An 18,452-nucleotide genomic window follows, 5' to 3' on the forward strand; every position below is an offset into this window, starting at 1 on the left:
TCTTGTAAGATAACAAAAATTGAAAATGTATCACGAACATTAACGGGAAAATGGCCGTCCGCGCGGACGTCGGATTCGAGAAATTCGTTGTCCGCGGAGAATTTTTGACCGTCGAGGACGGGCGGACCGGCTGTTTTTCGAGCCCTGATAAAATATCTTTCTAAATAAGTATCATAAGCTCAACAAAAATTCGTTAATTCTTAACCAAAGTCCTAACTTTCTAGTGGGACGGAAATTTTTTTTGCTCAGATTCCAGCTAACCTGCTTAAGAGGACGCCATACTACTGGAGAAAAGTTTCGTTGCAAATTCTCTTTCACCTCTCATAACTAATTTAAAGTATGGAAAAAGTGAGTTCAGACGAACCCAAAGTAAGCCGTGAAGTTTCCAATACTGAAAAGAAACTTTTAAAATGTCAAAATAAAATTAAAAAATGAACCTTAATCAAATTGCAAAAATTTTAGCTTAAAAAAAATCAACAAAAAAGTTGTGATCACCTTATTACGATTACTGGTTACCTATTGGTCAAATGCTTTTTCTTTTTTAATTGGCCACTTCAAATCATGGGTCGCAAAAACTGTCTCAATTGATGTTTGTCGTCGGATTGATTTTCAAATCCTGCCTATGTACGTGTTTCAAGACGTCACAAAATACTTCTCCCTCTTCAACATTCATATTTATATTGAAATCACCGTCAAGCCAGTAATTATAAGTTAATAAAAAAGAGCTTAAAAATACTTTAAATTATTATATAAATACATTAAAAATGCCTGCTAGTGAAAATAAAAATAAAAACAGCAGCGGTCGTCATAGCAACGCATGCGCATTGTTTACTATTACTCTTGAACACAGTTGAAAAGTGTGTGGACGCCATCAAACCCGAACCAAGACTCATTTTGCCAATGAGTAATAAATTATAAGAAGATAACTTAGGATTTCGGCATGGAGAAGTTCTCTTCCAATAATTTGTTTTCATTTCGATATTTTGATTTTTTTTTTCAGTAATTGAAACTTCATTGCTTTCTCTAAGTGTGTCTGTACTCACTTTTTCTTTCTTTTAAATTTTAAAGGTGAAAGAAAATTTGCCATTAAAAGTTTCTCCCGTAGTATGGCATTCTCCTAAGCGTCAATTTGATACCAGAAAATTTTTTAAAATTCAATTTCTGATGGTCTCAATAATGTGCATGGTGCGTAACGTTTTTAAAAAGAGTTTAAATGTGTTTATTTTCGATTTTCGTTTTTTAAAGGCCCTTAAAGGTGCTTTTGTCATTGGGTGTTTTTAAAGAGTGCTTAATTTTCCCTTTTCGAAAATGAGATTTGTCGATTTTCGCTACGTTTTATGCAAAAGGTTGCTTTTCACATTGTTCTATTCAACGTTTTCATAATTCATTCAACCACAATCCATTTCGGCGTCCTGTGTTTCCATAGCGTATGAAAACGCCAATCATTTTACATGTTTGAAGAAATAAATACTTGTGAGTCCGCATGTGCATGTACTGAGCTGGATTCGGTGAGATTATTGCACACTCATATGCAACTCTGCTGCATTCTCAATTTCGGGCTTCTTTTTCCACCCTCTGATATCGAACCGAAAAATCTCTTGAACATTCTATAATAACTAAAACATAATCAATAAAAAAAAAAGTTCTTTGTCAGAAACTAGTTATTTTATCATGATCATGTAAAGTCTTTGAAAATTATTTTGCATTTTGACAACGTATATATTGCTTAAAAAGTACTTAAAAGGTGCTTATTTTTTGTTGAAAGATTTGGCTACGCACCCTGGTATGGTCCTGAAGATTAGGTTGTTTTTGATTCATCAATTTTCTTGTTATCGGACACCTCAATTATTTTCAATTTGTATAAAGTATTAAGAGTAAAGCCTTTCTTCAAGTTTTAGGCTCTCTGGCCTTTATTTTCTCCCTTGGGCGAAAAGGCTTCGACAATATATACTTATATCACACATCTGTAGTCAACCATTTATCATCCACCACCTACCATCAAACATGCATAGTATTCTTTTAATTAACCTTATCATTAGCCTTTAATTAACCCTAACGCTTAATGAAGAGTCTTCATTAAGCGTTAGGCTTCATTAATTAACGCTTAATGAAGAGTCTTTTTTATTAATGAATGGTAACACTTTTATTAATAATGCACCGTTAATCAAATGATGAATGACTTACTTGAAATATGTCATATCGGATGTCATTAATTTGCACAACGGGAGGAACTCCCTCTGAGAATTTTGTGGAGAGCATCGACTTAAATCTCGGTGAGGCATTCACTAAGATGATTTTGTGAGCATAGAACACCCGACCCTCTACTCGGAACTGGACGTCGGACATCTCTGGATTATTCACATAAGTTGGATCTAGAAATTTAGATAATAACATTCATTATATTTCTGTATTTACAGTCCAAATTATTAGACGTACTATAAGATTCCATGTAAATTCTCAATTATCAGTTGATACGATACAGAATTATTGTTTTTACCCGACTGAAACCGGTTTGCACTTGTTTACGTTCGCGTATCAATTGCTTAACATTATAATGCAATACGATAAAAATAAATACAAATAGGAAGTATATATAAAAAAAAATTTGTAGTGGTAGACACACTACAGTACTTCCCCACCAGAATTATTTGTGTGTTAGAATTCGATGAACGGATACCACTAGTTGGTTCATTGCTGTTTTGTGAAAAGCTGGGAGAGCGGTATTAAGATAACCATACTTTTGCTGATCGTGAGAGCTGTATTAAGTTCACAGTCGTGGTTGCTCCTGTGTTGCCATTAGCAGTCGAGTGTATGCAGGCCGACGTTGTGTGTGATCGAGACTGAGTAGCAACAGCGTGAGGAGGTGGATAATGTAGCATCAACAATGTATATAAGATCTCGATTCTATGTTGGGGTACCTTTTCATAGATGAAGGTCGACATTGTCGATAGCTACCATCCCCACAGCTTCATTACGATTACAACAGTACCCATAACAGTTGGTCATTTTTTTTCCTGGTTTGACTCCCATAAACGCCACAACATTTCAAATCGTGGGTTCCAAAAACTGTCTCAATTGATGTTTGTCGTCGGATTGGTTTTCAAATCCTGCCTATGTACGTGTTTCAAGGCGTCACCTTCCTTCTTTAGTATTCATATTCATATTAAAACCACCGCCAAGACAGTCATTATAAGTTAATAACAAAAAAGAATATAAAAATACTTTGAATTATTATTATGTAAATACATTAAGAATGACTGCTGGTGAAAAAAAAAAATTCTAAAAAAATTATTAAATAGCAGCGATCGCCATAGCAACGCATGCAATGAATTATTATGTAATTCTGCGCTACATTTTAAGATAAAGTTATTCAGAAAGGTGGTCAAAATTTACAATTATTATTGTTGTGCGAATAACAACTGTTATAAATAACAGTTAAAGAGATCTGTTAAATGATTTAGAAATCAGCTTCATGTACAATGAGATGCAAGCAAAAATAGTATTTAATATATCCGCCAGTTTGTAAAGCGAAAATATTAAATTACGGTTATGAATTCATCAAATTTGTTTCAGCAATATAACAATAATTTGTCATAACAATATGTTACTTTAACAAATGATAACTTAAAAAAAGTACTTCTGTTCACCAATAGATCTAAATATTTATAATACTAAATAGATAATAATATTTGGACGTTGGAAGTGGAGGCACAAGCGTAAGCAAATAGAATTCGCGATCGCAACGAACTATAGGGGGCGTTGTTGTATGAGACGCATACCTGCGATTTCTATATGAACCGTCATTCAGTTACTCTGGAGACGTCGTTAATGTAGCGTGTAGCATTGCAACGTTCCTTCTTTAATGTGGCTTATTAAATTTAAAAAAGAAAAATGCTTGATCTTCTTTCTTGTACAACCGAAAACAAAATGGTATCTCTTTTTATTAGAGAAGGAATATCCAAAACACATCGGAAAAATATTTGTACATTAACAGAAAAAAATATGTATATTCTTATAAGAGTTAAAACCTAATGCCCGAGAAATAGTATTACTAAATTTAATGATATAACATGAAAGGCCCATTTAAACTTTACATTCTATAGTTTTAAGAATCATATTAGTTCAAAAATTAAAATGAACAAAAAGTATACATAAGCCTCATAATTTTATGAAATTTAATTTTGTAAACAACGTTTTTTGACAACAATTTTTATCAAAAAATTTCAAGTTTCAATAAAAATCATTATTTAGAAACTAAGAAACGTAAAATAAAGAATGCTGACGAAACAAAAACAAAAAAACAATTCTTTTTTGTCGCCATTTTTAGTGCTACGAATATTCGTCTTTGGGATTTGCCAAAAACAAAACAAGATGCAATTTTATTTTTTCAGGAGGGAAATATTTTACCGAAAAAACGAAAATGTACCAATTCCCACAACATAAAACTTTATCTTGGCAAACGTACGTTTTGGAAATGTTATTTCATTTGGAATCTTATTCATCAGAGTTCATATGGCGATATGATTGTTTTGAATCTATGCTAAACTCTATATCGGCTCATTTTCCACCGAAATCCAATTAACTATTTTGATTTTAAATAAAGTGTTTTATTTTATGAACTGTCGCAAAAATTTTAAGTGTAGATTGGCGGCACTTAAAAACCGCCAAATCTGTAGCGGCGGTGGCGTTAATACGTCGTAAGTACCGAATTTTTATTCCATACTTTTCTGAATCATATTATTTCAAACATTGGAATATACAAGAAGTATACATAAACACATAATGTTATACCATTTAATTTTTCAAAAGTATTTTGAGAACAATTTTTATCAAAAAATTATAAACTAAAAAACGGAAAATAAAGAATTCTTAGGATAAAAAAAACGATTTTAAGAATTATTAACATTGAAATAAAAACTTTCATATTGTTTCTTTTTTTATTATTCTTATAGTTCTTAATCAGACGTAAAAAACCATTCTGTAGAGAACCATCATCAAATGAAAAAAAAATATTTACAAGCAAATTTTTTATTGTAAAAATCATTGCACTTACCTGATTTATGATTCCCGGAGAATTCCAAAATGATAAGTTCCTTGTTTGAAAACTTTATTCTCAAATAATAGATACATAGTTTATACCTTCATTACTTTTAGATAACATACTACACAGCAAAATTTTATAATTGATATGAATTTGAATATGTAGCTAAAAACAGAATAGCTGAATTCTAGTTGAACTTATTCTTTCAAAATTAAAAAAAACTTACCAAGAAAACGATTTAAATTAATTAAGAATCAGCACAAATGGCACTATTTCAAGTAACTTGGATAATTTTTTATTGTTGTTTTCCGAATTATATGGATACAGAAATATATACTATTCTATAACGAAGAAGAATATGCTATAACTATTACAATTCTGTATGTTCTGAATTCATATTTATTCACTGGAATGACGAAAGCAATGTTGACTTCACTTTAATTCGTAATGAATTGAAGACAGAAGAAATGCATTTTACCTTAATACACACATCTGTAACAGTATCCGAAATCGGAAGTCATCAGTTGCAAGTTTGTTGATAATAGAAATTAAAAATTATTGAGGAATTTTTCTTCAAATGTTTGGCGTGTTCTGTTCCTGAAAGATTTACTAATATTCTGGAGATTTTTTTCAAGTTCTTCGGCCTTTTCCTTAGGGAAATTTTGTTTCTTATTTGCTGCTAAAAAATGGCGTCTGATTCAGTCAATGATTTCGATGGAACTAAATGAAAACGTGATAAATTAATGTCCGATATTTACAGGCTCCCGCTAGACGGCGTACTCGAGCGTTGCGATCGCGAATTCCTTTTAATACATATAAGTGAATAATTTTAACTTAAGTTGAAAAACTGCTTTTTGCCAAGAAACAATAATAAAACCAACAATCGGGGTTAGTGAGCGGCAATGAAGAGGGGGGTTAGTTCTTTATTATGGAATAATAGACACTTTGTGTAAATTAAGTCACTGGGAGAAATTTAATCACAAAATATAAAAATTATGTCACGCTAATAACCAGGAGCCGAACCAGGTAAAACTCGACGCCGTTTTAAAATCTGAATGAAATCAAATTTATAAAAAAGTGCTTTTTCACAAAATTCATATTTTTTAAAATAAACCCCTTTAAAATTTCAAATTTACGTATTTAATTCATTAAGTATAAGTAGCTTTATCAAATTATTGCTCATACTTATATTGAAATACTAATATTAAACGTAAAATGTAGCGACTGCTAAAAAATTTTATGCATTTTTTACAGTGATACTTTTTCACAAAAAAAGAAACCTAGAAACTTCGATTCCTGTAAATTTAAATATGCTTTTCTATTGCATGTAAATAGGCTGTTACATTAATGGCCATTACAAATCAAAATAAAACATAAATTATAAGAAAAATTATGTTCAATTTGAAATTTTGAATTACTACAGATGCCAAATTTATTTCAAATGGTTGTAACTTATCGTGAACGTAACTGATTTAATTAAGCTTTGTGGAAAATATATTTCGATAGAGATTTCTTTAGAAGCTCTTAAAATATGCAAAAACGGAAGAATTTTCGATGAAACCAGAAAATACTGCCAAATTTAAGTGTCCTTGAAAAGCTATGGCAACAAAAACGATTTACATTAAGCTTTTTAAAGAAGCTTGCAAAGTCAAGAATTCCAATTATAAAAACAAGTAAGATAAGAATAAAAAAAATTAAAGTCAATTCCTTACCTATGTCAACAAGAAAAATTTTTATATTTTATTTACTTTTTATTAAATAATTAAATTTTATTAATGAAAGCTGAATGAATTAATGAAAAACACTGTATTAACATCAAGTGTCATTTACCACAAGTTTAAAAAGATGTATTTGAACTTACATGGATGAATAAAAAGTATTTTATTAAGTATTGAGAATTTTAACAATATATAGGGAGAGCGTGAACTTATAATAGGAATTGAAATAATAATGAAACACTAACCTATTCTAGCACCGCCAATGTAAGAGACATTTCTTATTTCTTTGATAGATTCTTTGCTGTAACAGTTAGAGAATATGTCCGCCAACAACAAGCTTGTACCTTCCTTCTGATTGGACAAGAAAAAAAATACAGAATGATTGTACTACTATTAATCCAGTCATGCCAAAAAGTGTTAAATGATTAATATGCTTTTACCTTGCTGTGTCTAAAAATGGTGAAAAGTAGAGGAAGACATTCATCAACAAACTGTGAGCTGCAATCCTCGGGCCAAACTTGCAGATAGTCTTGCAGTAGTTGGTCAATCACTGGTTCGACTTGCATCTCGTAAGCCATCGCTAGAGTGTTCATCCAGCAATGCAATGTCCACGGCACACCTGCCACAAAAATTAATATTTAGCAAACAAAGGACTTTTCCTATAGTGCGGCTTTTGAGCCTCGATGGCTCAGGCGATGAAGCGTTCGCTTTCCACTGAGGTGAACCGGGGCTCGAACCCAAGTGATGGCTGGTCGATACGAATTCCCCCAACCACAGTGCTTCGTGAAATATCCTCAGTGGTAAACGGCTCATGGGTTAGAGTCCCCTTGCCGTCAGACAAACCCGTGGGAGGTTTATGTGGTTTCCTCTCCACGAAACGCAAATACTGGTTAGTTTCATCAAAAAGTCCTCCATGAAGGTAGAGTTCTCCCAATACTTGATCCAGGAGTTCCCTTGTCTTCTGGATTGGGATCAAAATTACAAAGCTACGGAGTTGAACAATAATAGTCATAAACCCAAAATTGGGTCAGCTGTTCAAAGACGGTTATAAAATATAAAATAAATATATAACGTGGCTTTTTTTAGCCGCGATGGCTTAGGGGATAGAGGGTTCGCTTTCCAGTGAGGTGAACCGTGTTCGATCCTAATTCGAACCGTGTTCGATCCAAGAATTCGTGGGTTCGATCCCTGCCGGTCTAAGACTCCCTGTGTAGTAAATGGGGACTGATACACGTTAAATCTGTCGAGTTACAAAGTCCACCATGTTCCCACAACAAATTATACCACTGGTACTGATCCAGGAGTTTCCTTGTCTTCTAGATTGATTCTTAAAATACAAGGCTACGGAAATGGACATAAGTAGTCGTAAACCCAAAATTGGGCTGGTTGTTCAACGACTGATATATTATACGAAATAAAATATAGTGCGACTTTCAGGAGAACTGCACCAGGCATCCGACTCGCATTGTGGCAGACTATGGTTAGGAGGAAAATTCACTTCGAATAGGGGTGTGGGTTGAAAATTTTTGTCATAATATTGACATAGATCGACCTCCATTTCACCCCCATTGGAGGTGTACTCTCGCTTGTTACCATAGCAGAAGACAGCCCAAGACTTTTAGTCTGGGGGAGTTCTTCTGAACGTTACACAGTACTTGGAGATAACCATTGAAAATTAAAGCAGGCGTAAAATACGATAAATATTGACATCTCTGATACTGTAGTGAAAGGAAGAACTGAACTGAAAATATCCATACCGATATTGATATTTCCGTATCTAAAATATCAATATTTCATAAATGATGTTAAAACAAGCCACGTCTTAATTTAATTTTTATGATATACCGTGATACACAGCATTTTTTATCATAGGCAAATGAAAACTAAAAACCTTCGTTTTTACTTATTTCGAAATTTAAAGATAATGCAATAGCAAAGCTTAAATACACGTGTATTACCTATGTTCCTCAAATCGAGCGTAATATCGATATGTCCATTTTCAGCACAGTGATACATGGCTTCTTGGAGTGATTTCAACTGGGCTTTGGTCAACTTTATTACTTGATTGTTTTCAGAGGAAGGAATACTTGTTGAAGATTTGTTCAAATCATCTACAGACACAGGAACAACCTGAAAATTCGTTAATGATATCATTACTAACATGACAATATTCTTCTTAAGTGTAATGGTCACATTATTACTATTTTAACTGTTCATTATCGGTAAAAAATATAATGATTCACAATACTAAGGAACAGTTTAACAATAAAATGTCACATTTGGAAAAGTGTCAGTTATTAAAAGATAGGTACCAGCCTCTATTTAAGTTCCGTTATTCCGTTAGTTATATATATATAGATTTTTATAATTCTTGTCAAAATTGGAGTCAGAAAAAATATACATATTAAAAGCAGTGAATTAATATTAAACGAGGAGAAAAAAACAAAAACTCTATAGAAACCTGCCGAATCACCAGTGAAAAAAGCGGTATGAATATAAATAAAACCAGTTTAATTGTTAGCAATAAATCCAAGTTTCATCAGGCAATTAATCACATTTCAACTACCCTCGTAAGTCGAACAGAATTTGATAATTTCTTGTCCCATATTTATTGGTGCTGCATCGATTTCAGTGGTGTTTTTGATTTTTTTTCCTCGTTTAAAAGGCCCTCGTGAGCACAGTATTTTGACAAAAATTTTAAAAATATATATATTTACATTTATTCCCAGTTGCACCTTTTTCAGAAAATGAACTAAAGGTTTTTCCCTCTTTCAGAAAAGTGCAAGAGATCTCCGATCGTGGAGCTTTTGCATTAGATAATTTGACCAGACATACTTCGTTTGGAATGCTATAGGGTCATTTTCACTGCATGCGATTCACGAAACTCCGGTCGCCGTCAAAAGAAAACGAGAATCTCGATTGAATATTCTCCCGCGGAAAACCACACCAATCAGGTTCTCCATCTATCTCGAGAGCAGACCGGAGGTGCGTGAATCGAATGCAGTCAGATTTTTAGAATTATTAATTTGCATTAGATAATGTGCCATGACGTACTCCGTTCGGAACGCTAAAGGGTCATTTTCACTGCATGCGATTCACGCAGCTCCGGTCGCTGTTGAAATTAACACGAGAATCTAATTGGTGAAAAATATTCTCCCGTGAAAACCACACCAATCAGGTTCTACATCTATCTCGAGAGCAATACGCAGGTGCGTGAATCGCATGCAGTTAGAATGGTACCCATGATTATTACAGAATAACCCTTCACAAACATGCACAAAGCAAAGCTTGTGAACCGATTGAACCTCCTTCCTGGCTTCGGAGATTTCCTCAATCTGAGGCAAATTATAAACATGAATAGTTTAGAGGTATTCACCTGCAGCCTGTTCGTTCTCCTGTCACATGTGAGTTGTGAGGCGCCCTCTGCCAGTATCTCTTCCAGAGAGAGAACATCTTTATTGCTTTTGGTGACTGGGTGAGAGAGTAACAAGTGGAGCATGGTGCGCTGTCCGTGGGCACCAGCAACCGCTATGGCACTGTAGCAGCCCCTCTGAGCAGCACCCCCGTAGGCCAGGGTGTCCCTCAGAGTGGTAGAAAGGAATGGATGAGCCCCGTGCATCAATAGCAATTCCGCTAGTTTCAAACGCCCTGCAACAGCCGAATTCCAGAAATTAGTTATCATACAGAATTAATAAGCACATTCAGTACAGTAATAAAAAAATTGGAGAGGATAAAAGGGAATAAGTACATCCAGTGCAGCAGTTAGAAACTTGGAAGGGATAAAAGGGAATAAATACATTCAGTACAGCAGTTAGAAACTTGGAAGGGATAAAAGGAAATAAGTACATTCAGTATAGCAGTTAGAGACTTGAATGAGATAAAAGAGAACATCATAAAGTTTAAAAACGGACCCATGATCGGAAATGTCATCGCGCGCCGCTAGGAGGTCGCTTATCGTTTAAGGACCACACATTCCCGCGCACTTTAAAGGGTACTTGTATTTATTTAAATTGTCTAACTTTTATGTTAGGTTAATATTTTTCAATAATTATAGATAAAAAATTATACTTAAATACGCCCAAATGTAGCTGTTTTATCGCAATTTACAATTTGGAAACCAACTTGCAGAACTACTTGATTATCAAATCAGTAAATTACGATAAAATAGCTATTTTTGTCGTTATTTGAATGTAGTTCTTGACTGTAATTACTGGAAAACATAAAACTAAAATGATTTAGATACATAAAAATAAGAGCTCAAGTACACACCAACAACCAGTTCATAGCAGTTAACTGCTCCTAGTATGACGCATCCAACCGTGGATTACTGTACAATTTTCATCCATATGATATGCCCATAAGCTTCCTTTACTTTTTTAACCGCTGTAGTGAATTATTCTGCATTTAAGAAACTAACATGTGCTTATAGTTTATAACAATAACTATTATAAAAATGAAGCTATAAATTTCGCTCTAAAATGTTTTGAAACAGTGCCTATGATACCAGTGGAATTTTTTAGGAAGAACCATAAGTGTCAAAAATTGAAAATATATGAAAGATGAAAAGCGTTTTTCTCTTTAATAATTCGAACAGAGCCGCGATGGCTCAGGGGATGGATCGTTCGCCCTCCAATGAGGTGATCCGGAATCGAATCGCATCGACCCCTGGTTGATACGAATTCCGCATCCGGCTTGCACCGAAAACAGTGCTGACGTGAAATATCCTCAGTGGTAGACGGATCATGGGTTAGAGTCCCTTAGCCGTTAGGCTTATAGTGGTCTTCCTCTCCATGTAACGCATTTGCGGGTTAGTACCATCAAAAAAAGTCCTCCACGAAGGAAAATTTCTTCAAAATTATAAGACTACGGAGTTGAACATTAGTAGTCGTAAACCCACAAATTGGGTCTGCTGTTCAACGACGGTTATAAAATAGTTTGCATTGAACATTAGATCTGCTATGCAGGTTGCTATACATAATCAACTCCCAAAACTACACTACGATGTCATAATCTCGCTTCTCCGAAGAAACGCAATTCAATTAAATGCAATTTTGGAACAACATCGAACTTATGGACAGTCCTTTGTGTGAACAATGTTATTTCACAGAGTGCGAAAATCAGCTGCTCTTGATCTAGATCGAAATTTGATCTAGATCGACAAGATCGGGTTTTTCCCACTTTCCCCTCTCCGTCTTCTCTGTTACGACCAACACGAAAACTTTTTGATGAAAATTAGTGTTCTTTTTAAGCTTAACTAAACGATTCTAGTTCTCAAACTCAAATCTTACATTTAAGTAAATCTAACGAAATTTATTTTTGACTGGTGCGACGTAAATAAATTACCTACCCACCGACCATCTGAGTGAAGTTCAAAATATCAAGGTTTAGAAACAGTACATTGTAAGATAGGCTGTTCAGTGCTGCTTAACACTGTTTACAAAACTATGAACCATACATTTCAATAAAATAAATACCTGATGCCGCGGCTAGTTGAAGAGGTGTGACTGTGATTTTCTCTTCGCTTAGCCGAGCTCCGCCTTCCACATTAGCTCCTTTCTCTAGCAAAAGCTGCAAACAATGTACAAACAATGAAATTAAATATACAACGGATACTAAACAATTGTACATTTAAAATAAACAGAATGAAGTACTTTTTTTTCAATGCCTACTATTAGTTTACACTCTCCCTATATCTTGTTCAAGTTTTCAATCCTTAATAAAATACAATTTATTCACCCACACAACTTCAAATACATTTTTTTAAACTTGTAGTGGATGATACTAGACGTTAATACAGATTTTTTCAAATATTAATTTATTCATTAAATAGGGAAGAGCGAAAAACGAAATGGAATTATCTGATGGGTTAAGCCAGGGATGGGGAAACTACGGCCCGCGGGCCAACTGTGGCCAGCCGGAGGATTTTATCCGGCCCGCGGATAGAATTTTTATTTGCCGATCAGCGGCAAATATAAACAATATACATCCATTTTATTGTCGACTATGTTTAAAATTATTTCTGTTTTTCCTTTTTTAACAAAGTACTGATGACATTTTTACTTTCTCTATTTTTGTTCTACAAAACATAAATTGAAGGATATAGTTAGCACAGACAGCTTCTATTGGTAAAATGCTGAAAGCAGAAGTTCTTTATAGAATGGCCGTAGATTGGCTCCAACTAGCGTTTGTCTTTCTCGAGGAGCTGACTTATGGAATCTAATATAGGTAAATTGTACTTCACATTTGGCAGACTGCGCATTTTACGCTCCAAAGAGCGGACAATCTAACAATCATCTGAAGCAGTTGTTTCTAAATATGCCTAAGTTTGACAAATCATTACCAAAAGCTAGTTTCCAAAATTTAAAATTTCACGCCCAGAAAATCAGTGCTATGTTAGCTTAATCTTATATACGTGAACAAGAGTTTTCAGTTATGAACCTTAGAAAAAATTATTTCAGAAGTAGACTAACAGAAAAGGATTTAGCCTTGTTCCTTAAAATAAGCACATCTCACTTCGAACCTTAATATAAGGAACTTTTAGAATTGAAATCGCAATTTCCTTCATCCCACTAAATATTTAAATTAAAACTTGTATATCGCTTTTTTTTCCTTCTTAAATTTTGAAGATCTTACCTTGGCCCACCAAAAAAAAATTTTCTTGATTTTTGGCCCTCGACCAAAAAAGTTTGCCCATCCCTGGGTTAAGCGTTAGTCATTGTTTTAAATTTTACTATAAGCCATTCAGTTTTTCACATATCTTAAAAATAATATCAGTGATCATTTCTAACTTATAGCTCTATTTGAACAAAAAATAGTTTATTGCGCGCATTTAAATACTTAATTATTTTATATTCGCTGTGTGAGATAAATTCAATATAGAGCATTACGTGGTAGTACGCGTGGTCCACGCCACCAAATTCATACTTTTATAGTTATCTGATACCACGCTCTCCCCTTTTTTTTCAATTCCTACTGTTAGTTCACACTCCCCCTAATATCTTGTTCAAATATTCAATCCTTAATAAAATACTTTTAATTCATCCACTCAAGTACAAATACTTTTTTTTGTACATAATGTGGATGATACTTGATGTTAATACAGTTTTATAAAAATATTAATTCATTAATTAATTTTAGTCTTATATGGGAGAAAAATTTTTAATTATTTAATAAAAAGTTAATAAAATAAAATTTTTCTTTGCTGACCTAAGTATGAATTGAATTTAAAAAAAAAAAAAAAAAATTATATTACTTCTTTTAAAGAAATAAAGCTTCCTTACCTTTATGACAGACAAATGCCCGTGCGTTGTTGCGTAAGTCAAAGCTGTCCAGTGTTGAGTTTCCGGATTGACGCATGGATACGCACTACTTGAAGCTGGAGTCTATGGGAGGAATAAAAAGTAATGTTGTAATAAATGACATTCAAAACAAATAGCGTATAATGTCAGGATTCATTTAAAAACAAGCATGACATTCTACATGGGTGCAAAAAATTAAGAGAATTTTCAGACTTGCTCAATTATCTCTAGAACTACTAGACCAATTTTAACGAAATTGGATGCGTACAAACATTGATGCAATACAAAACAAATAATCATTCAACAATTGTAATGCACACGCATGACCATGCGTAACCCGAGTCAGAAGGTATGAAACAGAAGAGTAAACAAAAACAATAAGTTAATAGGGGACAGCTCCAGACTTTTAGTCTGGAGGAGTTCTCCTCAAAGTGGCGTTATATATGTGTAAGAGGGGACCTTACCCCCTATTTTTTTATTTTTATTTAAACGACTTAAAACTCCTCATGCACCACAAAGTGTAAGCCTCATGCTATACTTTGTGGTGCATGAGGAGTTTTAAGTCGTTTAAATAAAATTAAAAAAAATAGGGGGTAAGGTCCCCTCTTACACATATATAACGCCACTTTGAGGAGAACTCCTCCAGACTAAAAGTCTGGAGCTGTCTGCTACTATGGTAACAAGCGAGAGCACATTTCTAATGGGGGTGAAATGGAGGAAAGGAAGTGTCGATTTGTTTACTGACTCCGACCTATGCCAAGATTAAAACAAAACTATTCACCCCACAACCCTATTCGAAGTGACTTTTCCACGTAACCATAGAAGCCGTCATAACGCGAGACGGGTGCCTGGAGGAGTTCTCCTGAGAGCCGCACTATACAAGCCTTGCAGTGTGATTTCATATTTGAAATAAGGCAGTTGATCATTTCCTGCGGCAATTTCATACCTTCCGACTCCAACGAGTGTTAAGCACAATCATGCGTGTTGTATTACAATTGTTGAAAGATTATTTGTTTTGTATTGTATCAATGTACGGACATATCAAATTTCATTAAAATCGATCCAGTAGTTCTAGAGATAATCGATCAACTCTGCAGATTCTCTTACACCTGTGTATTACGTTCAAACTGTTATAGAAGCCATCTTACTTCCAGATCAACATCAGCTCCGGCATCCAAGAGGATATGGACCATAGCTTCGTCCCCACGGATGCATGCCACCATAAGGGGACTCAAACCCTGTTCGTTAAATGTATTTACATGACTTGGAGGTAGGAGTTGGAGAGCATGTGGTACGAGATCTGTCCTTCCGCTGGCCAGCATACGGAAAGCCAGTTCAACTTTTAACATTCTGGCACATTCTGGATCGTCTGACCTCTTGCAGCAGTGTAAACGGTCATCGTAGATTCTGGAAAACACATCAAATATTAATTACAAAATTAACTCCGTATAAATGCAATGTGTGAAAATACTCTCTTAAAAGACGAAATATCAATTATATTGATCAATGACAATTGCACACATTTAAACATCATCGAGAATTTTTTGCTGAAAGTACAGCACGCATAATGAAATATGGAATAACTTTTGATCTAATGATTGGCTTTTCAAGGTATCTGTAAGATGCAATATTAAAGATTCGAGAGACTAACCTTAAAATATACAAAAATATTTGCGCCAGGGTGCGTAGTCAAATATTTCAAAAAAATAAGCACTTTTTAAGCAATCAAAAATATTTTTAAGCAATACATTAAAATTTAAAATTCAAAGTAATTTTCAAAGACCTTACAAGATCATGATAAAATAGTTTCTGACAAAGAACTCTTTTCTTGATTATATTGGCCGTTAAAAAATGATAGAGATTTTTCGGTTCGATTTCTGAGGGTGGAAAATGAAGCTTGAAATCAAGAATATCTTGCAAAATGCAGCAGAGTTGCACACATGAGAATGCAATAATCTCACCGAATCCAGCTCAGTATACGCACTTGCGGACTCGCAAATATTTCATCAAACATGTAAAATGATTGGCGCTTTCATGCGCTATCGACCAAAGGTACGCTGAAATAGATTGTGGTTAAATGAATTGTGAAAACGTTGAATAGAACAATGTGAAAAGCTCGCTTTCGCATAATACGTGGCAAAAATTGACATGGTAAAGGAAAAAAATCTCATTTTCGAAAAGGGAAAATTAAATACATTTTAAAGTATCCAATGTTAAAAGCACCTTTAAGGGCTTTTAAAAATCGGATATAAGCACCTTTAAGCACTTTTCAAAAGCGCGACACACCATGTTGTGCGGAAGTAAAGAAATCAGACACAAAAACGTGTTTTCTCTGAACTCGACATCGCTAAAAAACCAAATAAAATTACTCAAATAAATTTTGTACTCAATTATATGACTTGCTTATCCGCGGGTATTATCCATGTAAAAAATAAATTTTCATTGTTACTTAGTATTTTTTTTACATTATTTATCATAATTACGATCAGAAAGTTTTAAATTATAGGGTATAAAAATTCTTGCAGCATTTTTCCCTCTGTAATTTTCAACTAAAAAAAAATCAAACATCTGTACGGAATCAAATATTTCTTGAGAATTAAAAATTTAAAAATGCGATTTTTTTTTCTTTTTACTCTTTAGCTTGAAAAAAGTGAAACCAACATAAAGGAAACAAAACTGTAAACTATAACGACCTTATTTTTCTGAATGCGGCTACCCTGAGTCAAGAATCAAATCCTTCAATAAACGAAAACTATATGTTTATTCAGGGAAAGCACATTTCTGTACCTGATTTTCGATGATAACTGAAAATACCAACTGCACAACTCTCGCCCCCAAACCATTAAAACTGAGCGACAATCCGACCACTAGATCAGAAGTTAATAAAGTTGTTTTATATTTTACTTGGTAGTGTCAAATAAAATCTACATTTATAGTCCTCCCACTTAACTAAGAAATCTAAAATTGATTATATTATCAACGGAAATAAAATGTATTGTAGTTCGGAGTTTTCTTTAAATTACCGATTACATATCGCCTGACGACGAATTTTAGATCCTAGCGCCGTCTGTGCTCAGCTTTGCACGGTCAACCATTTATTGGACAACGAAAAATCTCTGTCATAAGTTGAGTATTAATGGTGCCACACACCTATAATTTTCTAATTTGGGTGTTATATTTCAGTCTGATGCAACTATGAGAGACATAATTTATCCCCTGGGTTGATTTTTCAGTGTAAGATAACTCTTGAAATGAGTCTAGAAGAATTTAAATACTCAGACTCACCCGAATTCTCTGACAGGACAGTCGACACCTGGAAGAAGTAATCGAGCAGCTTGCATGACATCGTCTTTATCAACTACTTGAGACCTCCTGTGTTCGGCATGAGCACTGGCCACTCTCACCCACTCAATGAGAGGAGGCAGAACTAAATAGGGTCTGAAAGAAAAACCAGTACATTTTTAGCAACAAAACAACACTGTTTAAAGATCTTTAAAAGTACAATCGTTTTTAGATTGATATCTTGAACCACAATGTCACGCGCAAGTTTGATGAAACATTAAGGGAGATGTTGAATTGTTTGATGCTTCCATTCAAATTGAATGAGGTGTTAAGTCATAACCATTTTTCTCTTCGATTTATTTTTTCTCGCAGATTTAATGAGGTGTTAAATCAAAACTTTGCTTCTCTTCGAATTTTGTGCGATCAAAACTATGAGGTGTTGAATCAAAACTATGATTCTCTTGGAATTGAACAGTGATATCGTTCAAATTTGTTGCAATCTTCATGAGGTATTATACTGAATCATGTTTCTGTTTGTATCGAATCACACTATTATGCTAATTTGTTGCAATCTTAATGGCGTGTGCAGTCAAAACCATGATTCTCTTCGAATGGAACGATGATATCGTGCAAATCTTTTGCAATCTTTTAAGAGGTGTTAAGTTGAAACGATTTATGCTTATGTTTCCATTCAAATTGAATGAGGTGTCAAGTCAAAACCATGATTCTCTTTGAATTTTTTACAATCTTAATGAGGTGTTAAATCAAAACTATGATTCTCTCGGAATTTTTTGCTATCTTAATGAGGTGTTGAATCAAAACCACGGTTCTCTTCGAATTGAACTATGATATCGTGCAAATTTGTTGCAATCTTTATGAGGTATTAAGTTGAATCATGTTTCTGTTTAATTCGAATCACACTATTATGCAAATTTGTTGCAATCTTAATGGGGTGCTCAAAAAAAGCCATATTTCTGTTTGAATTAAACAATAATATCCTGCAAATTTGCTACAATTTAATGAAGTGTCGAGTTGAATCATGTTTCTGTACAAATCGAATCACGATATCATGCAAATTTGCAGCAATTTTAATAAAGTGTTAAATTTAACCAC

The 18,452-nt window shown here is 34.0% G+C and overlaps 1 protein-coding gene across 1 annotated transcript in view; it reads right to left on the bottom strand.

Moving 5' to 3' along the window:
- The window catches only part of LOC107453622 (ankyrin repeat and BTB/POZ domain-containing protein 2), a gene marked incomplete in the record, with an annotated part of 89,464 nt that overhangs the window by 10,208 nt on the left and 60,804 nt on the right, over positions 1-18,452 (bottom strand). Inside the window, 9 exon segments of the mRNA XM_043046411.2 lie at positions 2,185-2,372; positions 7,005-7,110; positions 7,200-7,378; positions 8,718-8,889; positions 10,136-10,407; positions 12,234-12,327; positions 14,040-14,141; positions 15,206-15,464; positions 17,343-17,495. Of these exon segments, the coding sequence (XP_042902345.1) occupies positions 2,185-2,372; positions 7,005-7,110; positions 7,200-7,378; positions 8,718-8,889; positions 10,136-10,407; positions 12,234-12,327; positions 14,040-14,141; positions 15,206-15,464; positions 17,343-17,495 (1,525 nt within the window).

Source organism: Parasteatoda tepidariorum, chromosome 5 (genome assembly GCF_043381705.1).
Source record: "Parasteatoda tepidariorum isolate YZ-2023 chromosome 5, CAS_Ptep_4.0, whole genome shotgun sequence".
NCBI classification, from domain to species: domain Eukaryota; kingdom Metazoa; phylum Arthropoda; class Arachnida; order Araneae; family Theridiidae; genus Parasteatoda; species Parasteatoda tepidariorum.